The following is a 26,158-nucleotide window of genomic DNA, read 5'->3' as shown; positions in this document are numbered from 1 at the left end:
GGGTTCAGTATCAGCACATTTCACACAGGGCTCTAGAAACGAGCATCTTCAATGCACATCAAATGAGCTAAATTACAGGGAGTGTTTCCAGCCGGCATTCCAGGGCTGTGAATGCAGGCCGGGAACCCGTGGTCCAACAGGCTTTGTCACCCTGACCGAGGCTATGAAAGGCCTCCTACGAGCTGCTGTACACCATTCTCTACCTATATCTATAATCACATCTTTGCAAGCACAGCTTTTTGTGTGTGCCTGGGGGTGTACTTACGCATTTTGAAAAGTCAGAAGACCGAACTTTTAAAGCTGGATACTGCCAGTGTGCTTCTAGCAGGGTCTAGATGGAGTTGAGGTAGTTGAGGACCTTCAGTTCAAAACTGTTTAAGATCCAGTATTGACCTGTCCATCTTTTGACTTAACATGCCAGGTGAAGTTCTGCAACCTCAGGGAAGACTTAATTCATACAAACAGTGCTGGCATTCCATAGTGTCACAGGTGCTTTCTTCTCAACTGCAATCATATCCGTTCCTCTGTTTTCATATAAAACATAGCAGTTAGGGAATTCAAGTTCAGGGATGAAGGGTTTCGTGTTTCCTCTTCTTCCAGTCTATAAACTACTCTATGCACAGGCTTCTGCTCTTGCTTTTGAAGCTCTACCATCAGCGTTTGAGGTTACTCAGGCCAGAGAAAAGAAGCAGCAGGGAGCATGACAGTAGACTGCTGTGAGAACACTGAATTATGTGGGGTAATCCTGGATCTCTGGCTTCCAGGACTCCTTTCACACTTAAACATTAAAACACATTAATGGGCTTTTGAGAATTCCTGAGATACGACCTGAATCATAGCTAGAGCCTATCTGCCATTAAGCGCAAAACCTTCTTGGCAGCTATTCCTCTTCTGCAACCTTTGGCTTTGAGCTCTGTTTTGGAGAGGCAAGAGGCATTTTGGAAATCTTGTAGTCAGCACCTGTATACCCAGGGATCAGGCCCACCACACACTGTTTTGCACCCGTACTTTCCCCAGTATGTTGCATGTACTTTGCACATACAGCACGGCTGCCTAAGTGCAGACTGTTCATCGCTGGCTATTTTAATATTTCTGTGGCGTGTGAAAGGGGAAAGGGCTTAAATTCTGTTTGTATTTTAAATAACTGTCTTGGCAGTTACACAATCTATAGTGTTTATATTTTCATGGAATGCAATGTTTGTGATTGACATTAAAATGAGAGGAGCAGATATTGGATATGGCCAAGCAGGTTCTAGAGTTGGTCCAGACTGGGTCAGCTTTGCACCGCAGCCAGCTCTGAAGGACATCTGGAAAGGTGCCACTTAGCACTGTGCAGCTTGTCTGCTACCTGTATGCAATATTATCACTTGCTGATGGCCGTTCGGCAACTTTTGTCTACATCAAGCAAGCCAAATTCTGATCACTTTACAACTTCACAGAGTTACTTCGAACTGCTCTGATGCTAGGCTCAATTCTGGTTAGCAGCCAGCCTGCAGAAGCTAAGAGGTGAGCTTGCTCATTCTGAGCAGACTTGGATTTCGTATTAGGGGAGGGCCCCGCCCTGAATCCTGATCCCTGATAAATTTTTTTAACATTGCACTACCACTAGCGTACAAGCCAAATGTCTACGTAGATATTTATGTTCCAACAGCCAAATGGAAGCTAATTTTTTTTTCTTCTGATTTATGTTATGTTTTACAGACATGAGTAACCCATGTGGGATATCTTTCCCACAGAGTAAACCCAAAGTAAATTCACATGACTCAGGGATTTGTTTCAATGCTCGTGTATAAACTCTCATTAGAAATGATTATGCTTGAAGATCAAAAGAAAAGTACACTCGCTTGTATTAATGTTTAATGCATAATTCACATTGTTAGAACAAAAAACAAAACAGTCGCTGGTTGTTATGACAAATATTAAACATTGGCGCTACTAACCAATTCTCACAGAGGATCCCTCATTTCATTGCACTGGCTGTGCGCATTCCTCTTGTGCGTGTTGTGCCATCGCCTCAGAGATTTAAAGACACCTTCCTCTCTGGGTGAGTAACTCCCCTGTAGTGATAGGAGTGAGGGAGAGCCAGGATACTCCACCACTGCTGGTGGCTCAATGCTCCATCTCAGTGGAAGCAGAGTGTAAAATAATTAATCCAACTGTTCAGACAAGTGGGACTTCAGATTAGGTATGCTCCCATACGGTCCAAAACCCTCCTTGCCTTCAGTCTTCGTCTAGTTTGAGCCTTAATGTCGAGACTAGGCCCATAGCCAAAGTCACCCAGCATGACAGAATTGAAGAACTTGATTTCTTGTTTTATGTTTATCCGTGTTTTACCTTCTTTATTCAGTGCTTACTTTCCTACCAGAAAGCTTCTTGCTTAAATAAGCAGGTTCGGTGTGAGGGAGGCGTACATGAAATCCCCATACCCTCAACGAAGACCAGCAGAGGAGAGCAAAGCCATGCTTGTAATCACAAATCCAGTTTAGGAACAAGAATCCTGCGCGTGGCATCACTGCCCGTTACACGAAGTAGCGGGGCTACTTCGTCTGCATAAGGGAAGACCCCTGGGTACAGTCTGCCTTCCCACATTACAGCCATTCACACAAAGTAGGAGTTGGGGTTTTCTATCTTCATAGCTTTTATTGGCTTTTCCCATGTCAGTGTTTAAAGGGTCAGCAATTTGTACCATCTAGCTTTTATATTTATGGTTCTTTCAAAAAATTGGCTGTTTCACTAGCTGAGCTTGCACTGTTTCTTTCTCATCTAGATTCTCCCCCCTCCCCCTTCAAAAAAAACCCAACAAACCCAAAACAACCTTGAGTTTAAAGTTTAGGAGTCCTAATTCATGTCAAGGGGTCACCTCTCTTCCCAGGGAGATCTGTGGCACAGAATGAGACCAAATGACATTTGACAAACTTTCTGTCTGGCACAAAGTCGCAAAAAAGATTTGTATGTTCTCATTATCATTTTGGGAACTTTCCTGCGTGCCTGTGGTGATACAGTACACTTGGTTCATAGCAGAGTAGCTGCCTGAGTTTCAGGTAGGTTCTTCTTGATTCAGATGTCTGTAAACAAACTGTAAATTAGCTCTCTCTTCTTAAGGTGCCCTCTGAAGGCCCTGTTGCTCTGTGAACCCTTCTGTGCAAGTCTGAGAAGTTCCTCGTTCAGGATGTTGTTGAATTACAGTGGGTGCTATCGCTTTGAATGGTATGCGGTCAAAGTACAAATGGACCGTAAGTGTTCACGAGGACAAAGCAGAGCTTTAGTTTTTGTTTTCCTTTGGTTTACAACAACACTCTCAAAATATTTATGATTGAGAAGCTGATGTTTTCTGCAGTAAAGAACCCATTGCCACTTTAAGGCAGTTGAGGACTTGTCAGAGTACATATACTGGTTAAATTGTTTATTTTCAGTGGAGTGCATGTGGCATTGCTGTCCTGGAATTGATCATAAATGCATAGCTGTTGTGGGGTTTTTGTTGAAAAAGAAAAACCTGTAAAGAATTAAATATGCTTCACAAGGAAAGAAGTAGGTCAAACGTTGGGCTGCATTAACCTTGTCTTATATGGAAAGACTAAATTCTGTTGTTTTCACCTGTGGGACTTTGGACTTGTCTACACACAAAATTATTCCGAAACACTTATTAGGTACACTGCAGTAATTACTCTCGGCTAAAACCATGTGTAGACAAATCTTATACCAGCATAAAAATTCACTTTCTTGAATTATCTTAATCCACTCTGAAAGTGGATTAAGTGAAACCAGGAAACGACTCGGTCATTCCAGAAAGAATAAGCTATCTGAACACAGTGCTGCTTTACATTCACATCCGACTTTATTCCGGCATAATTTTCCTGGGCTGAGAGGCTCTTAGGATACATCTACATAGCAAATGAACGTGTGATTATAGACATACCAACCTCTCCTTTACTCTCACTGGCATGAGTAACAGCAGTAATGAAAGGTGGAAGCAGAGACTTCAGTACAGCCTATTAAGGGGAGCATGTACACAGCTGGTTGCGAACAGCCTCTGCCGAAATCCACCTCATCACACCCTCGCTTCAGACACAGCTCACGTCCCTTAGGCTAACACCGGGGTGGGGAATGCCTCTCTGCATCTCCGGTGCGTACGCACACCAAAAATTGCATGTGCAACAGGGCTGCGCAGCTGAGCTAAATGGAAAACAGGTGAATTTTGAACTTCAGAGGTTAATCACACTGGAGAAGCACGGCTCAAATGTTTCTAATATACACACCTTTGACAACCAAAGTGTCAGCGGTGCAACTGCGGAGGCCAAATGAAATACGCTGTAGAGAACCACAAGTCAGTTGATTTCACTAGGGCTGAATTTGGCTCCACAGGAGAGATCTTGCTTATTTGACTAATACGCATTTTGTTGCCTATCCGCTCATTTATTTTAATGAAATTAATGCATTTTAATGTTCCTTTTAAGTGCATTCCAAAAATAGCAATCTGATTAACTAATTCACTTTCAAAAGTGTAACAATCACAACTAAAAATCTCCCTGTTAGCTGAGGTATGGAATAATCGTAAGCAGCATCTTGGGTAGCTATGCCATACCCTTCATCCTTTCAGACAGACTCTCCACATCAATCAGAAGTGCCTCGCTTGAAAATGAATGGTGGAATACAGACAACAATCAAGCTGTACACAGTGCTTTTCAAGTCTACCAAAAAAATGTATCGGTAATGTACTCTATGTACTCTGCTGAGACAGTATAGTTAAGACACGTAAGAATTTAGCCTAAAAGCACTTCAAAACAATTACAAAACAGAAACATGAAACAAACTTGTCTTTCTAGCCAAGCCAGAAAGCATCTTGAGTAGCTTGGGTCTGGGGGGGGCGGGGGGGGAGCTTTCAATTTCAGGCTCCTTAAAATGATGCTTGGAGTGTACCATATTCTGAGAAGGATGTTTTTTTACCCTCAACTCTTTTTCCAGTTGCAATGGACGATCTCACCATTTGAAATAAGGTGCTGTTTGAGAGCACCAAGTCCAGCAAGAGAAAAGGTGTACACTAACTTCTCCCTGACTTTATCTCTGTATAAAAACTGCAATGGCAAAACCTGATTAGTAACGATATTAGGCAAGGGCAATTTTCCCTTTCATTGTATTTAAACGAGAGAAATGAAAGTGTCAATGCTAATACTAAGGCTCAAGAGGCAGCTGCAAAAAAAACGATTTAGTTTCAGCCCTGCGACATGTGTCCCTTCACGAACTCCACCGCGGTAGTTACACGCGCGCCGGCGGTGTTGTAACTCCTTATTAAAACGGGTGGTGCGAAAGGCAAGCCAGAAGAGGTAAACTTGGCTTTGGGCGCTGCTGGGACGCTCTGCAGTCCCTGTGCAGGTGTCGTGGTGTCTCAGCAGTCCGGGGCGTTAACAGCGTGTTTGTAACGACTGATCTTCAGCTGCAGAGGCCCTTCAGGAGTCTGAGCTACCGCGGATGGTGTCTTTTAAAGCAAGGCCTAGTTCTGGAAGTACTTTTTGCACGTGGGTTACATCCAACGTGTAAAAGGTCCCCCGAGCTCGGCGGGACCACTCACACAGACTTCCAGGGTTTGCCTTTCAGAAGCACCAAAATCAAGGACAGAAAAGGCAGGTGGCCTGCCAGCCCTCGCCATCGCTTCGGTGCCGGCCTCCGCTCGCTCCCTGTTTTCACGTAAAACGCCCTGCTTTCAGGCACAGCTGCTCCGCAGCCGTCGCAGCAGAGGTGGGGGGAGAGGGTTTGGACACCCCTGGTTAAATCCCGCCGCGGGCTCCGGCGAGTCCTTCGCTCTCCTCAGCAGCGACGCCATTGTGCCAGCGCATCGCCCGGCTGCCGCCCAGCCTCCTCCGGCCCCGCGGCCCACGGGGAGCCCCACAGGGCACCCCACGGGGCACCCCACGTCCCACCCGGCTCCACAGGAGTCCGTGCGTGGGGGGCTTCCCCCCCGCCCCCCCCCCACTCTCCGGGCCTTCCCCTGCAGCGGCTTGGAGGAGATGGGGGGGGCTCCGGGCCTGCACGGCGGCAGCACCGCCAGCAGCGTTCCTCCTCGCCTGCCTCCCTCCTGCATCGCGGGGGATTCTTTATTCCTTCCCCCCTTTTTATTTCTCCCCTTTTATTTTTAATTTCCTTTTTTTTGCGGTGTCGCCGGCCCGCGGAGGCTCGGCGGGAGGCCTGCTGGCGGCGGGTGGCCTGCGCCTGCCTGCGCGCGTCCCCGGGCCGAGCCGTCCCGTCCGCCGCATCCCGGCCGCCGGGGCGGCCGCCCGCGCCCCGCTCCCCGGCTGCGGCAGCTCCGGGGTGGGGTGGGGCTCTTTTGGCTTTGGGGTTTTTGTTTTTTGGGTTGTTTTTTTTTTTTCCAGGTGGGACTTGGCGGTGACCAGCGAGGCCCGCCCGGCACTGAATGTCACCCTGAAGGTAAAATGAAAGACAAAAAGATGAACGCATGCCCGCTCCCCGCGGCCGCGCCGCCGCCGCTCCCCCGCGCCCGCCACCATCGCGGGGCGGCAGCCCCCGCCGCGCCCCGGATTTCCTGTCCCGGCTTTTTATTATTTCGCTTTTTTTAAAAAAAAAAAACCACCGCCGCATGCCAAAGAACGTGCACGTACCCGGTAACGAGCCCAGGAAAAACCCGGCCGCTTCCCCCTGCTCCTGCCAAGTTATCATTGAGAGAGCAGACGGGCGGCGTGACGTCCCGGGTCAGGCCGAGTGCGGACCGGCGCTACCAAGGCGGCAGGGAGGCCCGGGGACGCCGCCGGGGCCGGGGCCGCCGGGGCCGGGGCCGCCGCTGCCCTCCCGCCGCCTCCTCCCGCCCGCCGGGCCGCGCTCGCCGCCGCCGCCGCCGCCGCCCCCCGCGCCCCCCGCCGCGCCGCCGCCGCCCCGCTCGGCCCGTCGCCCGCCGCCGGCTCCCCCCTCGCCGGCGGAGGTCGCGGGAGCCCAGTTAAAGGAGGCGTGCGTAAAGATTTTGCAATGTCCCTGCATGGTGTTGTAGACTTTCCTAGCAAAGAAACCGGCTTCGGCTTCTTTAAAATCCCCGACGACTCACCCGATTAACCTGCCTGCGGTTCTGAGCTGACCAGGTAAACCGAGCCCCCCGCCCGCCCTACCCCCCCGCCGCCGGCTGACATTGCACCGGGGGCACGCTGGCGCTCGGGGACGCGCCGCTGCCGGGAGCGCTCCCCCCCCCCCCCCCCCCCCCCCCATTCCACCTTCAGACCTTGCCAATTGCACTTGCTCAGAGTCATTGCCCCCCCCACCCCCCAAAAAAAAAATCAGCTTCATAAAAAGCCACACGACAGCGCCGGCCGCCCGGGGTTGCGTGGTTCTCCTCTCTCGGACAATTATTTAAAAATTTGGGGTGGGGGGAGGGGGGGGGAAGGGAGAATCATTTCTTTTCTCTGCTGACAGATCCCACCCCGGCGGGTTTTGTCCCCCCTCCCCTCGCCAGGGGTCGGGAGCGCCGGGGAAGTGACGAGGCTTTCGCCGGCAAGAGTTTGGGGCCGGGGTCCCGGGGTGGCTCTTGGCGGTACCGAGCGGGGGAAGGGGGACCGGACTCTCGAAGCCCGTGCTGGGGCGCCTGCGAGATTATCGCGACAGCCGCCCGTGCCGCCCTCCCTTGCCCGGGGTGCCCTTTCGGGAGCCCCGAAGTGTCCCGGCTGCGGCGCGGCCCGCCCCGCCGGGGAGAGGCCGACGGCGGGGGGTGGGTGCGGGGGTCCGCTCCTCGTCCCCCACCGGCCCTCTCCTTCCTGAAGCACCTCGGCGGGCGGGAGCCGAGCAGGCCCCGGCGGGGGGCACGGCGGCGGCAGGCTGCTCCCGCACGGCCACCCGGGACGCGCCGGGCGCCGCCGGTGCCGCGGGGCCGGGACACGCGTGGGGACGCGCACGCATAAAGGCGCCGGGGCCGGGGGGGTTCGGAAAGTGTGGGAAGTCAGCAGCGCTCTGTCCGCTCCTCCGAGCCCGGGCGTGACCCGGCTGCCAGGGAGATCGCCGTGTCCCTTTTTTATTTATTTTATTTATTTTTGTTTTCCCCCGGGCATCGCTGCTGTGAAGCAGCGGGCGGTCTGGAGGTAGGTTTTGAAGTGCTGCAGGGGAAGCGCTCCGAGGACTTGGTCTAGTTAATAGGGTTTTCGTGACACCAAAGAAGAGAGAACTGCATTTAGGAGATGACTAAATAATGGGGGAGGCGAGTAAAAATGAGTGGGATAGAAAGAGGAGGAAAATGAAGGTGAATGCGAGTGTGGGAAGGCAGGCACCGAGCAGCTTGGGCTTCTCTCCTGTAATTCCCCCCCCTCAGTACCCCCCACCCCCCCCAATCCTGTCTCTTCTTTTCATGCTATTAAGGAGACTCTGACAGCAAACATAACCCAACAGGAAAACAGATGACACCCCCCACCCCATCTTCATTTGTGGCCAGGAGGGAAACCTGAATGCCCTTGGTATGAAACCACCAAAGTTCGACGCGTTTGTTAGCCACCCTGTCTCAAATACAAAGTTTAAAACTTGGCCGATACATTTTGGTGTCGCTTCCCTGTTGTATTTCCGAGGGCGGAATGCGCTGGTGAAGCATACCTGCCCTCACTGTCAGGATGGGAGTAGTTTACGACAGAACCGACATGAGATTATACACGGCACGCGCATTGCGTTTCCACGGGAAGTAGCAAAGGCTTGGGCTGACGAAGCGGCTTGGGTCGTTATGATCCTGCCTGTCTGGTGAGCACCAAGGTAGCCGTGGTTCTGCATGCTGGGGGGGGTGGTGTCTGTGGAGTGAGGGGTTTCGTGTCTGCCTGGGAACCGGGCAGGTCTGCTTTTAGAGGACTTTACAGTTTAAAATGTGCCAGGGGCAGGAGAAGGTAAACATGACATTCAGCACGCTCATTATCAAAATAAGGAAAACAAATCGATTGTATTAACTGTGTGTGCAGTATCACAGTTACTCCACAGTATTTTGTCAGAAATTAAAAGGTTACCACTGGAGTACTATATTCCTATCTCGAGCCTGGCACTGCTTATTACCGCAACGGTATTTCAATATTAAGTGATCTTAGAGATATTTCATCTTTCATTTTGAATCCTGAATTTGAATCGGCATTAGGATGTCAGGGCTGGGAGATAAGGTATAACAAACTAAGTAGACAGCTGAAGGGCTCCTGGTGAAGGTGTTGCTGAGAAGGATATCTCGGGCCGTTCGCAGTAACCTTGTTTACAGGGACGTTTCAATTGCAACCTGAATTTCAGTGAGAGGCTGCCTGGACTAATGCCTGCGTGCCTGAAACCCATCACGAGTGTCTTTTGCACTCTAAACCTTTCCTCTGCCTGCCTTGCGTAATCGCAAAAACTTTTCTGAAAGGTTAGGGTGATTTTCTGATATGAAAATTAAGATATTTTCCTAAGAGAGCCGCTGCTCTTTGAACTCGTGTACATTAGCAACCAAGTATTCATGAGGTTTGATTTTTTTTGTTGGTTCTCTGATGTGTCAGGATCAGTAGTTACACCAGTCTTTTTAACTTCGCGTGCACAGCTTTGATTTATTATATTTAAGTCTTGGTGGCTTCGAATGTATTTTGCATCACATGAAGTCGGTTCAAGTCAGAATGCAGAAAGATGCATCTTGCAACAAGGAACAGTTTTGTAGTGATCTGCTAATTTTTTGTTTTCTTTTCCTAAAGCTGTTCCAGGAAAATCACGTGCATTTAGTGAGTGGGTGCTAAATGCCAGCAGCCACATTGATGAAGAAAAATGCTGTTGAAATACTTTGGAATAATAAATAGGATATGTAATGGTCAACCACAAGATAAAAATTTTACACAGTGTTTTTATGGCTCTAAATTGACTGCATTGTAAGCCAAGCTTACTACTCTATTAAGTCATCAGAGTTTTTAATTATTTAAGATTTCTAGTCAAGCTGTCTAATACAGTCTTCATTGTGCGTATCACAAAATTATACATAAGGTTATAATTCCTTGTTGTTGGTATGTGAGGGCTTTGTTGTGGATGGGGTTTAATTTTGACTTATCAGGACAAATATTACAAAGCATGAACACGGAAAAATGATATGGAAATAGCCCCAGTCCTACGAAATGGGGATAGTTACAGCACTGAAATGTACCTAATACAATTTGAGATCCACTCACTAAGAAACCTTGACAGTATCTGCCTTGCAGGTACCGTGCATTTGGAAATACTATATCTCCATTTAAATGCAGATCTTCAGTTTTCTCCAGGGGGCAGTTGGCGAATCTTTCGATTGAACCGCCGGTACTAGAAAAACTAACTGAAGATTTACCCATGAACAAGAGACCCTTTCAAGTCTGCCTTTTTGAAATAGTGATTATAAAATTTCCTAATATTGCAAGTTTATATTGATTTTTAATGCCTTTTCAAAAGTCACACAAAAGGAGTAGTGTCTTTTACTCAAGGTAGGCCAACATTTGCACGCTTGTTTAGTAATCTTAAGAGAGATAACCCTTACAAGTAAGTTCTTTGTTTTTACATGGGTATTGTGTTTGCATGTGAGTTTTGTCAAATGGACAGAGCACCCTGGCTTTGATTTTGACCTAGATTCCTCCTGATTATTCCTGTACAGCTAGTACCTGCTTATTTCCCGCTGTGAAAATAGGAGAACAACTGTTGATGCTATCTAGCTGGGGCTGCATGGGCAATAGGCATGCACATCCAGTCCCCTCCCCTCCTCCTCCAAGGCTTCGTTAGTAACAGATAAAATAGCACCGCAGTCCAAAGAGGGTGCAAGCCGGTATTTCCTCTCCTGTGAATTTTCGTTCTTCGAGGGTTTGATTCAAAGGAAGACAGAAAAAAACCCACAACTGGGTGGAATGAGAGAATTTATTTCTGTTTCCAGATTTGGCACACAGGTTTTGTGCACTTGCAGGGACGAACAGGGCTATGTTTTGTTTCAAACAAGTCTCAGATCCAGTTTACTCCGTATTGGCTTGAAACTCGGTGCCTGCAGGTGTCAGTCCTCCTTAGAGGGGCCTCTCCCATCCAGTCCCGTTGTCTATATTGTTTGCCAGCTGTCTAGTTTGCGGTGTAACCCAAGGCATTAAAAGCGCAGGACACAAGGAACAGGAGCTCCCAGTTTGGGGTGCAAGCACGAACCAGCTGGTGCAGGGGAGACCAAAGATGCTGACCTTTTCTATGCAGGGTGCCACATGCTGCACGCGTTCCCAGCCGCTCCGGCCTCCTCACCGTGGGCAAGGATGCTGTGCGGAGACACCCCCCTTGTCCCTGCGCCAGAGGCGTGAGGTTGCGGGGACGTCATCCGTATTATGCTAACCAGTTAATGGCGTATAATCCATCGGCCTCGGTACCCTGGAGAAAACATGCACTTCAGCCTCGGCGTGGAGTTCAGCAGGTCTGCAAAGTCCAAGCTACCTAGTAGTTACAGTTAATGTATATATGCACCAGCGTTAATGGCAGAGCTCCCGTTCAGCTTAATTGATATTCCTGTAAACATCTGCAGGTTTGTGTTTCGAGTGGAAGCTACAGCCGGGTGGGCTTCTTAAATGAATGTTTTGCATACTGAGGTTGAAAGGAAAGTTGAGCCTGAGACATTAACTTATCATCTGTGTCATTCTCCTGACATCAGTTGGATTACTACAAGTGTATATGACGAGGAGATTAGGCGCAAGGCCTTCACACACACATGCTATTGTTAGCATGTTGATCGGCGGGGATGTTACTTCTCTGAAAATCTTGTTCCAAGTCAAGTCTGGGCAAGCACAAACGTGTGCTTGCATATACAAGTTGAGCAGGCCCTATCCTTTATAATACAATTTGTTTCCTTTAATGTCTGAGCAAGATCTCTTATTATAACTCAACCATTAGGGGAAAGAAAATGGAACTCTTCTCAAACAGCTTTTCTGTTGGGGAATCTAGTGGCAGTTGCTTTGAAGCATGTGTAATTGATTATCATACATTTATTTTAAAAAGGAGACATAACAAGGAATCTAACATGATGTTTTGGAATATATCTTCTCCCCACAATGTTCTTGAGGGAAATGTAAGGTTGCAGGCATCATTTCATGCCCTGTATGTTTTTGAACATAAATCAAAGAAATTGTTGGAGAGTTATGGATGTTCATAGCAACTGTAGCTATAATAAACACATGCAGTATATATTTTCCAAGCTATTTTGTATGGGTGAAAAGCTGAAGCTGGCATTTTGTAGGAACAATTCAACTTAATCACTGAAAATTTATTTCCTAGTTAGGGTGGATTACCAGTGTAGCATGAAGTCGTACACCTTGGTTTAAGTTCATCTGGTTGTGAAGCCTCGGTAAAAATTGGGAAAGAATTTAAATTGGATCTAGGCACTTTGAATGAATTATGCCAAATGTCAATTTTATTGTGATGCCTCCATGGCAATATTTACAACTATATTATCACCTGTATTGGTTTCAAAGTATGCTGGGTACTTTAGAGAGCAAAGAAAAGACAAGAAGGGTATGAAAACCCAAACCATTTTAGTTGTACACATGGCGCAAAATGTGAGCATAGTAAATACCACCGGAAGGAGAATCCTCAACGATCAGGTAGTGTAGAGCTACTGAAGAGAACAACACCTAGCTTAGGCATACAAATTTCTTGACGATCGTGTCGGTTCTGGTTTAAGTCCTAATGGATGAAAAGGGAGAAGTGACTTTTATGGAGGAGTTTCAATGAGGAGAAGGTAGCCGCTTGGTGTGTAAGGATGAGGGAGTTGTTCCATACGTTGACGAGGATCCAAATGCATTAAAATGCTAAAACGAAACCCTAGTAGTCACAGTTAATGTATATATGCATAGACTGGGGATAGGACACATTGAGGATCTGTGCAAAAATCAGACAGGTTTAGATGAACTGATTTTTGGACTTGATATTTAAGCAAAATCCTAAGCATCTGAATAAAACAGGTAGGATATGTTTCTTGGAGTCTGGCCTTCCGGGTGCTTTCAGGTGTGGCTCTCAGTACCCTGTGTACTCCTGTTGGATTCAGAGATTGACAATTAAAACCGATACTGCTACTGAAAATTTTGAGACTGGCTAAAACATTTGACTTTTAGAAGTGTCCCTGTGCTTCTGCTGGACTTCTGTTTTATCGCAGTTACTTTCAATCATTCTACTTTTATTACAAGAGCCAGAAATATCTTTTTAAAAGAGAAAGCTGGTCGCCTATTACTTGACTCCTGGAAACAGGGTTTTAAAATATACAGCGAATATCCTGAGACTGGTGCTAAAACTGAGAATTTGCTCTGTTTTCCTTGTTTGTAGTACTATCCTTAAATGACTTCCCTCCTGATCATGTCTTTGAATTTTGAGACCAGCATGAATTAAACAAGAAGCTTTCTAAACTGTTACTGCTGATGGATGTCAGGAAGGCAGGGCATGGCCCATCTTGGGCACCAGTACTAGTTTCGACTTCAGGAGAGCAGGCAATGGGGTTGGTTCCCAAGGGTCACTCTTTCCAGTGGGGACAGGTGGAGGAGGGATAGAGACATACAGCTTCTGACATCGCCTAAGCTCGGGTTCGGCTTCACTTTCTTCATTTCTCGCCTAGATCTTGCTCCACATTCTCTCCAAACGTTTTTTGCGGCTGCACCTTAGTAGCCAGGCTACTTTACCTTGTCCTCTGAAGGTTGGAAAATGGACTTTGAATTGTTACTGTGCTCCCTGACGGATACAATGCCGTGAAAACAAAATTCAGTGAGAAAATCGGAAAGGAGAGAACACAGCGTGTCACAGATTGAAATGCAGCTGGGAAAACTGGGAGGAGAATGATTTGGCAGTTCCTGTGTGTCCCGTGGTTGGGATCTGTGTATAGTTTTACAGAAGAAGGGGGCTGAAGGAGCAGTGTCCCTGGATCCGTACTGACCCAGCTGTGACAGATGGGACACAGTTATAGAGGAGAGGTAAGGAGAAGTGGAGTCTAACCCAGAACGGATGTCCTCTAGCCTTGACAAGTGCCGACTGGGGTGTGCGGAGTAGGACTGCTGAACACGGTCAGATTACTGCTTCCGTTCTGCATTCGGGAGTCTCAACCTTTCCGCGCAGACACGTGAGAATTTAGGGGCTCTTGAGGAGGAAACTTCATTCACTGAAATTCCTGCTTCCACAGGGAATTCTTTTTTACTTGTCTTAAATTAGTGTCTTGAGTTCCACCTGACAAAAAGAGCTTGTTTTACTCTGTGCTGAATTCCTAACAGAAAAAAAACTCTCCTACCCTATTACAGTTAAAAGTGACCAGGTGGGCAAGGGCTGAGAGCAAGGTATGGGGAGCCCGGGCAGCAGGCTGGGCACTGGAGCACGGAGAGCAGGCGGTCCAAGGTCACAGCCCGTCTTACGGCACTGCTGGGAGCTGGACGCACAACCTCAGGTTTTAGTCCTATGCCTTTCTCCGGCGTGCGATCCCTGTCTCGCGGCTTGAGCAATGGAGGCACAGAAACTGTGCTTTTGCAACACGCGTTAAACGTGATGGTGCCAGCTGAAGTGCGGAAAGGGAAGGTGATGCGTCGGAGGTGACGCAGCCAGTCAGTGGCAGAGCCTAGCCAGAGCCCAGCGTCATAGCCGGGGTTTTGTCCCCTACCTTGCACTGTGTCTCTGGGGAAAAGAGCAAAATTAATCCTGCTGGTGCCACCGTATGCTTTCATTTCTCTGGTGTGACATGGTCCAGGGGTGGACAGGATCCTTCTCCCAAAGGAGAGGGGCAAATTTGGGTGGAAGTACATGTTGAATCAATATGGTTGCCTTGCTATAAACGGTGCCTATCTTCTATAAAAATCATTTTTAATGTTTTGCTGATCAGGTTTTGCTTGTTGTTACGTTTTTTTAATTGACGGGAGGTGAGGACATGAACTGCGAGTGTCTCTGAAAATTTGGCCACAAACCCTTGTTTGTGCTTGTGAGTGAGTGTGCGCGCATATGCAACGTGCATGCACATACTCAGAAGTTGTGTATGCACAGGTTCTCAATTATCTTGCTGTTTGAATCATAGAGCGTGCTGTCTTGATGTACTGTCAGTTTTGGTTTCTGCCCTTTGGAATAAAGTTCAAAATATTAAAGAAATAATACACAATATCCTGGTAGCTAGAATAGTCATAGCGCCCGAGGGGAAAACAGGGTGGTGAATAATCTGCTTTACAAATGCCCAGGAGAAAACTCTTAACTCCTCCTAGCCAAGCTCTGTAATGGTGCACTGTTAAAAGGGACTCTTCCAAATTTTGTTTCTGAAGTTTGCTGGTTATCCTGGAGAGAGAAGCAGGTCTCATTTGGAAAGGAACTTGCAGGCTCTGTGGTCACGGTCTGACCCTGTGCTGGGGGACTGTGTGGTCCCAGTTACTCTTTGGAGAATGACCCTGGGCTAAATGGTGAAACAACTGAATCCAAATTATTTATTTTAGCCTCAAATGTGAGGATGTGTTCAGAGTACTGCTTCCCAGTTTAAGAGTTCAAATAGTGCTAGCAGTTTATTTTTAAATGCTGCTTTTCTGGTCTTATTGGTTTGCTTGGGCAGCAGGAAGAACCGCAGAGGCTGGTGCAGGTTTTGTCCATGCCTGGTTGCTTCCGCAGGGCTGAGGCAGGAGCTAAGGGGGCACTGGCGGATACTGGGAGTCACACGGGGACTTTGGTCAGAATACCAAACTTTGCTGGATTTAGGGTGTTGTACTGCGTGGTTTTAGTCAGACAGGGACCATGCTAAAACACTCTAGATGAAAGATTAAATGAAAGAACCAGCCCCCTCCCACTCCCAAAATCTTTTGACTTGTACTCTGTATCAGAAAAAAAAGCGCTGAGAAATGTGCGACTGATGCAAGGCAGGCTCGGGATGAATTTAGGATAAACAGGATGCCTATTGCACCTAATTTAGCAGTTCTAAGGCAGAAAATGCTTTTGAGCGCAGCTACCAGCTTCTCATCTGCAAATGCCACAATCAAGACAAAGCAAAATATATTGTGGTAAATTCTGCAGTTCGCAGTCGTGACACAGTCAAAACCTCCGATTACAGTGAGGGAGAGTTCTGCTTGTCTGACGACTGCCTAGGACGCAGGATTTCAAAGCAGCGTTAATAAAAACAGCAAATACCCAGTTTCCAAAGTCCTGCAGGACATGCAGCAAACGCCAGTGATTTGAACTGGGTGAAGTTGTCAAAGGTTGCTTTGCTCTCCAGAGCCTGGCAGTAGCTCCGCTGAAATGTGATGCCATTGGTTTTCAGCGAAGGTTTCTTTCTGCAGGGCTGCAAACAGAGATCAGCTGCTACTGTGTATACACAACTAGGGAGCAAATCACGCAGCACATCTATGGAGCCTTTTTAACCCTGAGACTTTCCAAGATTTCTTCTTCACGCAGGAAGTTTCCTGTATTTTGTCAGCTGTAGCACTTTGCTCATGTAATGAGATCAGAGCTAGGATCACTGCTGCACAGTAGAAAGACTTCCTTAAGACATTTGTCCTTGAAACTGCACCAAACTCTTGGAAGAACCCAGAACCTGTAAGTATGTACGATATAGGCAACAATAGCATGGTGCAAAGCTGCAATCAACCATTATACGATATCCGATTAGCAGGGCAGGAGGGAATTTTTTTTTTTTCAGATATTATGTTACATTCATTTTCAGTTTGTTCTAAGGAAACAAATCAATTCGGGCTTCTGATACAGTGACTTTGCAGTAGATGAGCTAGTAGTAATATGTTTGATTTAACTATTTGTTGCTCTCATGTAGCTTGGGGCAATTATTGTAGCCATTAACCTATAGAGAACTTTTCTTATGTTTTTAGGCATTTTAAAGGTTTTGGGGGGGTCTGTCTTGCAAATAAGTTTTTGCTTTGCTTTTTAATTTTGGCAACCCCACCCTATGCCAAACTATAAATAACAGGGTAAACGGAATTAGTGCCCATTGTTCTTAAGTAACAATAAAATATATTTTTTTGCAGGCTTCATTTAGTTGATAACAAGGTTGCACTGTTTGGGGTGGGTTTTGTCTTAATTGAATTCTACTGAAGGCAGTCTGTTTTTTGTTCTACTATCTTGTCTGTGTCTAAGTTACTTTGCCGGGACTGCAGTCTGGTTAAACCTGTATTTAAGTACTATTTGTATTCTGAGCACATTTATGGTAAAATAAGTGTTTGAGATTTTTTTTTTTAAAGCCTTGAACAGTATAGTTTTATTAACAGTGAGTGCCAGAGAAGGCGCAACATGGATGAATGTCAGACGTAGACCACATAACCTAAGTCTTCTGTGCCCTAAGTCCGATCCGAACGTGTCCACTTTTGCAACTGTGACTAATAAAAGCCTTGAGCTACCTTTCAATAAATTTTTCATACGCAATGATACTTCTGTTTATCAGATTAATTTCTCCCAGGTTAGCCTGATTGATAGCTGGATTGTGGTTTCTTAAGAGCTTTCGCCATGAAACCCCACCGAAGAGCTGCATTCCGTTTAACCAGTGAATGTAAAAACTGGTAACCATGGATTCAGCCACCACTAACTGTCGAGAGCAATGACTTGTTGTAAACAATACAAATGAGCCAGGATAGCAGAAGCAACGAGACATGAAATGATTTTAATAGAAATTACGGTAAAGGTCACGTGATGGTCTGTCGGCTTGAATACAGTGTTAAAGGGAAAGGATTTCGGTTTTTCAGGTTTGATTTAAATTGCGCATCTCCACTGGCTTGGTGTTTGCGTAAGACCCCCCAGAAGGGAAAATGAAGCAGTTCTTTGGAAATGCCTCTGCTTAACTGCACGTTGTGACTTAGGCCCTGACCCTGATAATATAGGAATAACTCTTAGTCAGTGGGATTATTCATGTACTTAAAATTTAGTATTCATAGTGTTTGTAGGATCGAGGCCTTTCTAGGTAAGTTAGTAAGAAAAGAAAATAATTATATGCTGAGGAAATAATAACCTGTCATTAAAGATAAACCATGGAAATGCAAGTTTTAGTACTGTTGTGTTGTTTGGTTGGAGATTTTTGTTTGCTTGTTTCGATAACATCAAAACAGGTTATATTTATCCCTTCGTTTTTTAATGTTATGACTTTCATTTCTCATCCACCATTCCTCAAATCCTCTTCCTAATTTATAGCCTCTCTTTTGGAGAACTGGTAAACCACAGTGTCAGCTATTATAATACAGGGTGATGATAGGCACATGCAGATCGCATGAGCAGTCGTGTGTCCTGTCTCAGGAATTTCCATCCCTACAAAATCTTTGCTGACTCCCAGCTGTCACATGGCTGTCACTCACAAATTCTAACCATAACCAAATCCTCCTCCCTGCGCTCACCAAACCTCCCTACATATGCGTAGACCCGGGCACAAATGTCCCTGCTTAAGCACTTTGTTTGCGTAGATGGGTCTCTGCCCGAAGCCCGATGCATTCCACTAATGCTTCTCCCTTCATTTGTTCCTGGGTGCTACCTCCCTGCTGTGCCCGCGCTTTGTAGGGAGGATCGTGGAATGGGAATAGCAGTCAGTAAGAAATGCAAACAAAAATAACTTTGCGTGTTGTTCAATATAACAAATCAAATCAGTGTGAATCTAAATTCACAGCTTCCATGGCCCCCTAAACTTCTCCAAAGAAATTTAACCCTTACTGTTCTGACGACAGCACTGTCACCTTGCAGTGTACTGACTTGCTGTTTTGAGTATTTACTTGTCATAATGTTTATATTATTTGGGAAACTTAAACTATAAGAGTCCTAGACTGGAACTTTGGTTATTCCTATATTTCTGGGTTATTTCTCTATTTCATAGATGTCGTGTACATCAGTGTTGTTTTATCAGTTATAATGTATATATTTTTGAACTAGAAGTATTTAAATAATTTCTCATCAGTCTGTTACAGCTGACCAGACTCTGTCAAGCACAGGTGGCAACTAAAAATGCATAGGTACATACAGGACAAATCCTGCTTTCCCTATTCTTCTGAGTTGCCTTGCCAGATGGAGGGGGCCGTTGCTTGTGTGAGTCGGGAAGGTAAGATTGAGCAGATTAACAGCAGGGCGCTCACTTCATGCAGGCAAAAATAGACTGACTTCTACTGAAAAGAAATACTTTTGAGAAGTAAGTAATAAGAAAGCTCTTAGACAGAAATATTTGAAAAAAATACGCCAAATTGCAAAATGTGTTCTGTGGCTTGCCTGTGTCAGTGTTAGGAGTGTATTGGGGATGGTCACAGAGAGGGTACTCCTGTAAATCAGAGCTGTAAGTATATTAAAACCTTACAAAAGGGAGGAGGTGGCTGGAGAGAAGAGATACCACCTTGGCTTTGTGTAGACATCCTGGGATGAATCCAGAACTGAAAGTAAAATGCGGCTGAAGGCACAGTGAGACTTGGGACCAATATCCAAATAAATTGGGGAAACTGCACTGGCCTTCTTACCATGGGCTCATTACGAAGCGTTAGTAATTCCCATACCCCTTGAAAACCGGGTGGGTATGAGCGTAAGAGTTGTTGTGCCTGGCAGAAGAAACCACGTTTCAATCTGGAGAGATAATGCTGTTTTCAGGAAGAAAGGAGTGCACCGTCGTCCCACAGATTTCACTGGCATGGGACAACGGGTGATTTTCCTTTGCTCAAAGTATCTTTGCCATCTTTACAATCTGTGGCATATGTGCTGCTCTGCTCTCCTGTATTTTGCATCAAATACTGATTTTGTAGTGCAAAACTTGCAGGAGTTAGTGGGTGAGCTGCCAGAACTCTGCCCATCTGCAGATAGGATGAGCTGGGAGGCAAGTCCCTTTGTTTCTCTCCCAGTATATAAAGTTCAGGTGCTGGCTGATGAGCAGCTGCAGGAGACTTAGACCAGAATTCTCATTTGAAGCAGAGCTCTGTGAAGATGTGTTTGAATCCCCAAAATGGAGACCCCAGTGTTTTACCCATAGAGGAATCTCAGTGTGTGCAGTCAGGCAAGTGTTGCAGTGCATACTTTGGGACTGGCAGAAATATTACCATTAAAATAATTAGTAAGAACTAATGATCTCCCTTGTAAACACAGTAATATAGAATAATAACAAAAAGTTGTATTTTATGATTGTAATTCTGATCGAGTACTTTTATGCAAAGACCACTTTTGTCAATTAGATATTTTTTGTATAAGAGAATATCATATTGGCAGTCCTGTCAGCTAAATTAAAATGGTGTTAAGTACAGGCACCTTTTAAAAAAAAAAGGCAGAAAACACTCTTGATATGGAGATACCCCGTGCAGGGAATATAGGGTACACTGGTATCCAGGTCTGCTCACACTTTGCTTCAAGGTTGAGACAGCCAGCAGCACTGCAGGTAAGTGAGAAATAAATTGGTAGCTTTTGTCAGGTGGACTCCTGGCTATCAGGAACCGGACTGAAACGACTTAATTTCATGGAGCATGGCAAACTAGTTGGTCACTGAATGACAGAGTGTTGTTCTTTGAATTATTAACCTTGTGTAAGCAGTACAGTGTTTTATAAATTTCTGTTCCTTTCTAGTTTTACCTCTTAGCTGCTGTGGGTAAGTGAAGTTTTTTTGACGACTCCGATATACATTTTGTCGAACGTTTCCAAAAAGTACTTCTTCCCGTGGGCTATTGAAGACCTATGATTTATGGGTTATAATGTTCTCCAGGTCAGCAAAACTGTCGTGGAGTCTAAAGACAGGACTGTGATCTGTATCAGCTGCATTAACTTTCCATTAACTTTCTGTGACTAGAACGCATCTTTGATTATTCTGCATTATACTTTTGTACAAAATAAGGTCGTTCTCTGTGTGTTTTAGTTTTAACAGAACCAGACTGTCACTGACCATCAGCTTTTGCATGCATAGACTCTCTCCTTTCTGGCAAGGCTTTAGGCCCAGATCCACAAAAGGATTAGATGCCTTAAGTGGGACTTAAGTGGGATTTAGGCATTGAAAGCCCGAACTGAGATCTTCACTATCCCCACTGAACTGCCACCTGACCTTAGAAGTTGCCTAACCTGTGTGAGTGCCTACGTTTTCAATATCCAGCTTTCCCTGTTGGCCAAAGATCTGCTTTGGATGTTCTCAAGCATTTCCATCCTGACAAGGTTGAGCCTCTCTGCTCCCATCTTTCCCCCTACATCCCGACAGACTTCAGAAAGCACGAGCTCCTCTTACATCAAACACATAGAGCCACCTTGTTGCATCTCACTTTCTCCATCTGTGTCCTTGAAGGAAAGGACCCTCCAGTAGGTTTCTTTCAGGAGCAGCCTGGGAACCTTGAAAAAGATATCAAAACTAAGAAATCTGAGTATCACTGCTTAAATACGTAGGTCCTAAAGAAGAGGTGGGACTTCAGATGTGCGTGGCCTTCGTCATCTCCTACTGGCAGTCTTGGACTGTTGTGTGCTTGGCGATGGCCGTTCATGAATTTGCTGGCAGTGCACAAGAGACAGGGGTAACTAAGAAGGCTGAAGGCTGCGTTGCATGGGCAGAGCACCTGGAGGTTGTGTCCTGGGCTGCAAAATTATTATTGCACCTAGAGGTTTTCTTGGAGAATCTAGGCCCTGGTGTTTTGTAACAGCAGTTTTGGGGGGAAGCACTTTGTGGGGGAAGAACTCTTTTCTGCAAAAGTCACTTAGGGTTTCACCTGACTCTGTGATATATGGCAGATGTTTTGTTTTTTGAAAGCCAGACTTATTGGGGTGTTCTGCATGTGCACCCAGAAATAATAATCACTTTTTTAGGCCTTCAGTCTCAAGAATTTCTAGAGCTGTGGCTGGATTGATAGCTGTCTCGCTCTGCAGAGGCCAAAGCAAATAATGTCTTGTTAGTAGCTGAGTAAGTGGTCCTGTGCCATCACTTATTTCTCAGCTGTACTCGTGACATTTTGTGTGTTCTCAGCCATGTCTGTTGTTTGTTTAAATCCTGTTCAGTTCCTTGATTTATCAGTTTTCTGTAGACTTTTGTTCGAGTAGTCCCAAATGCTATCCTGTTTCAAATAGATGCATCCTTATCAGCAAATAGTCTTTCATCAATAACTTTAACTCTTTAACGTAACTGCATACTTTCACTTTGACCTTCTGTTTTTTAAAGTATTGGATTTTTTTTTTTTTGAGGGGGCAGCATTTAGGAAATCCTGTTAGAATTTCTCCTGAATCATTCCCTCTTTTTATGCAAAAGTTGTACAGGCATTTGCCTTTACCTTTTCTCCACATTAACAGATAGGAGCATTTTTCTTTATCCTTCCCCCCCCAGCCCCGAAAGAGAGAACTTTTTCTCAGGGAATTCCTAGTTTTCTAATTTGTCAGAGATAGTTGGACTGCGTGCAACCATAATATTATTTATTGCTGCTTTTGACTTATGTATATGTGTACAATCCTGAAAACAACAATATAGAAAGTAAAGCATATTTGTATCGAGGTATCGCCTAGAAACTATACAAGCACCAAAAAAGATATACTCTTTGAAAATTTAGAAACTGCAATCGTAAGAAGTCTTTATATAGTGAATAAATTTAACATGTAATAACAAGTCCTACATGTATTCCTCACAAAGCCCAGCTGTGTTTATATTGAGGTAGCTAAAATTTCTAGGACTGTCTATGGTAATGACATCTTAATAGCTAAGAATATTATTCATATACTTTTAAAACTGATACAGGGAGATCTGTTATTTTAATGGAGAGTATATGTTATAAATTAACCTGTAACTTTCAATCCACTAACTTTGTGTTTTCAGAGTAGCATGCTTGAATTGTTATACATTTATTTTGGGATTTTAATATATACGAACATTGGCTCCTAAGCACATCTTTCATTATTTCATTTGTACTTTTGAATTATTTGTCACATAATCTCACTGTAGCATTTGAAGGACAAACAACTGCGTAGAATTTGTTAGGATTAGTCTTGTGAGTGTTCCTGTCTTGCTGTTTTACCTCTTTTTACTGCAGATCTGCTCCTGAACTTTCATGAGGACACTAATATGTTACGCAGAGTGAGAAAACCGAGCACAAATTAGGTACTGCACAGTAAGGCGATATAAAGAAATCCATTGCTGGCCAGTTGCAGGAAGGAGCTGGTACTGCGAGTGTTAAATCATCATACATAATGAACGTATGACTATTGTAGGCAACCAATTTTAGGTATAGGAAGTTCAGCAAATATTGTGCCTTGGTGGTTGCCAGATCACTTGCATGCTTGCTAAATCCTATGCACAGCGCTTCCGTTTGCTAGGTTACTCATTGAGCTTTTAATAGTCAACTTAATTTTAGTGAAGGTTCAGTTTAGTAACTCTCACAATTAGTGGAAAATATTGCCAGCCTTCAGCTGGTAAAATGTATTCCATATGATATGCATGCACACGGTACATGGCGAGGTAAAAGATAACAGACTGATTCTGATGGATCCCATCACGACTAGCTTTTAAGGATAAATTATACAGAACCTTTTAATTATTGGGGGTAACGTTGCAGAAAATTGAGTCCTGAGTTCGCACATAGGAGGAAGTTTGGTCTCCCTTGCTCACCATCGCTTCCCAACGCCGACTCTGTATGCTGGGGTCCCTGGCTGGCTGTCAGCCCACAGGCAACCTCTTCCAGAGTTTCACCACCCTCACTGTAAAACATTTCTTCCTTATATCCAGTCTAAATCCACCCTCTTTTAATTTAAAACCATTACCCCTTGTCCTATCGCAGCAGGCCCTGCTAAAAAGTTTGTCCTCATCTTTCTTATAAGCCCCCTTTAAGTACTGAAAGGCTGCAGTAAGATCTCCCTGGAGCCTTCTCTTCTCCAGGCTGAACAACCCCAACTCTCTCAGCCTGTCCTCAAAGGAGAGGTGTTCCATCCCTCTAATAATTTTTGTGTCCTTCTTCTGGCCCCGCTCCAACAGGTCCATGTCCTTCTTGTGCTGAGGCCTCCAGAGCTGGACACATCACTCCAGGTGGGGTCTCACCAGAGCAGAGCAGAGGGGCAGAATCCCCTCCCTCAACCTGCTGGCCATGCTGCTTTTGATGGAGCCCAGGATATGGTTGGTCTTCTGGGCTGTGAGTGCACATTGCCAGGTCTTGTCAAGCTTTTCATCCACCAGTACCCCCAAGTCCTTCTCGGCAGGGCTGCTCTCAGTCCATTCATGCCCCTGCCTGATAGCATCCTGCGAAATGAAATGCTGGGACAGATCACAGATCACAGAATGGTGGGGGTTGGAAGGGACCTCTGTGGGTCATCTAGTCCAACCCCCCTGCCGAAGCAGGGTCACCTACAGCAGCTGCACAGGAACTTGTCCAGGCGGGTCTTGAATATCTCCACAGAAGGAGACTCCACAAGCTCACTGCGCAGCCTGTTCCAGTGCTCCGTCACCCTCAGAGGGAAGAAGTTCTTCCTCATGTTCAGACGGAACTTCCTGTGCCTCAGTTTGTGCCCATTGCCCCTTGTCCTGTCGCTGGCCACCACTGAAAAGAGTCTGGCCCCATCCTCCTGACACCCACTCTTCAGATATTTATAAGCATTTATTAGGTCCCCTCGCAGCCTTCTCTACTTCAGGCTGAACAAGCCCAGCTCCCTCAGCCTCTCCTCATCAGAGAGATGCTCCAGTCCCCTCATCATCCTTGTAGCCCTCCGCTGGACTCTCTCCAGTAGCTCCTCATCTTTCTTGAACTGGGGAGCCCAGAACTGGACACAGTACTCCAGATGGGGCCTCACTAGGGCAGAGTAGAGGGGAAGGAGAACCTCCCTCAACCTACTGGCCACACTCCTCCTAATGCACCCCAGGATCCCATTGGCTTTCTTGGCAGCCAGGGCACACTGCTGGCTCATGGTCAACGTGTCGTCCACCAGGACACCCAGGTCCGTCTCTGCAGAGCTGCTCTCCAGCAGGTCCGCCCTAAGCCTGTACTGATGCCTGGGGTTGATCCTCCCCAGGTGCAGGACCCTGCACTTGCCCTTGTTGAACCTCATCAGGTTCCTCTCTGCCCAACTTTCCAGCCTGTCCAGGTGTTGCTGAATGGCAGCGCAGCCTTCTGGTGTATCTACCACACCTTCCAGTTTGGTGTCATCAGCAAACTTGCTGAGGGTACGTTCTAACTCTTCATCCAGGTCGTTGATGAAGAAGTTAAACAAGACTGGGCCCAGTACTGACCCTTGAGGGACAGCAGTAGTTACCAGCCTCCAACTAGACTCAGCGCCGCTGACGACAACCGTCTGAGTTCTGCCATTCAGCCAGTTCTCAATCCATCTCACTGACCACTCATCCAGCCCACACCTCCTGAGCTTCCCTAGGAGGATGTTATGGGAGACTGTGTCGAAAGCCTTGCTGAAGTCGAGGTAGACAATATCCACTGCTCTCCCCTCATCTACAATAACTATAACTAAGGACAATAACTGTAACTATAACTAAGGACAATAACTATAACTAAGGATTAACTTGGAAATAAAGGCAAAGGTACAATAGCCAAATGCATCAAGAGGGTATTTTTTCTTTTTTTCTATGTGAATAGTTTAGATGTATATGTCTGGCTGATGTTGCTGGAAAATGAAGGCCTGTGTGTTCCCACAGGTCAGACACTGCAAGGACAGTTAGAGCGGCATCTTGCTCTTTGAACTGTGCTCATCTCTGAACTGGTATTTCTCAGATCCATAAATACTCCAAATGCAGGAGTCTGACAAAATAAGTAGAAAATGTGTAGTAGAGGAGGCACAAGGGCATGTGCAGTTTTTATCATAACTGTGTCCCTTGCTCAGAAGTAAATGCTAGTTACTTTCGTGTGGAGTGAAATTCAGGAGAGCATGTGTTGATCCAGTCCATTGGGCTACACGTCGCTGTCTTGAAACTGCTGTATGTGTACAGGGTCTTACCCCAGTTAGAAATACACTGATGGAAAGAAAAGTAATAGTATTTTTTGCCATAGAAACCTTTTGTAGAAGAGATGAGACTGGCATTAGGCTTCTATTGAGGTGGGTGAAGAAGAGATGGCAGAGAACTCAGATTTATTGGAGGATGAAGGTAAGCAAGGATCTTTGCATATGAAATCATTCCCCAGCTGTATGGAACAGCACACAGGATAAAATCTTGGCTTCACTGAGATCAGTGGGAATCAGTCTCGGTATCGCTGTGGATTCTGTATACTACTGCGGTGCCCTTCTCGATGGTGACAGAAACCATAGTACAGACGTCAGCAGAATCCCCACCATCACGTTAGGTTTGATCTTTACAGGAAAGGTATTGCTG

At 45.8% G+C, this 26,158-nt stretch overlaps 1 protein-coding gene across 11 annotated transcripts in view; it reads left to right on the top strand.

The window, feature by feature from the left end:
* ESRRG (estrogen related receptor gamma) overlaps window positions 1-26,158 on the top strand; it is a 412,075-nt gene that overhangs the window by 14,087 nt on the left and 371,830 nt on the right. For 3 of the 11 annotated variants that reach the window (XM_075413004.1, XM_075413005.1, XM_075413006.1), the window contains exon 1: window positions 6,908-7,082. The exons of 3 other annotated variants lie outside the window; for them this stretch is intronic. Coding sequence is in view for 3 of the 8 variants with exons in the window: in XM_075412998.1 (XP_075269113.1) it covers window positions 16,385-16,482 (98 nt within the window). In the remaining 5 variants the exon portion in view is untranslated. Of the gene's footprint in view, window positions 1-6,084; window positions 6,421-6,907; window positions 7,083-16,234; window positions 16,483-26,158 lie in introns of those variants that run through there. 5 more of the 11 variants (XM_075412998.1, XM_075413013.1, XM_075413007.1 and 2 more) reach the window with 4 other exon arrangements.

Source organism: Opisthocomus hoazin, chromosome 2, assembly GCF_030867145.1.
Source record: "Opisthocomus hoazin isolate bOpiHoa1 chromosome 2, bOpiHoa1.hap1, whole genome shotgun sequence".
Taxonomy (NCBI): Eukaryota; Metazoa; Chordata; class Aves; order Opisthocomiformes; family Opisthocomidae; genus Opisthocomus; species Opisthocomus hoazin.
This window is presented reverse-complemented; position numbering and strand designations above follow the sequence as displayed.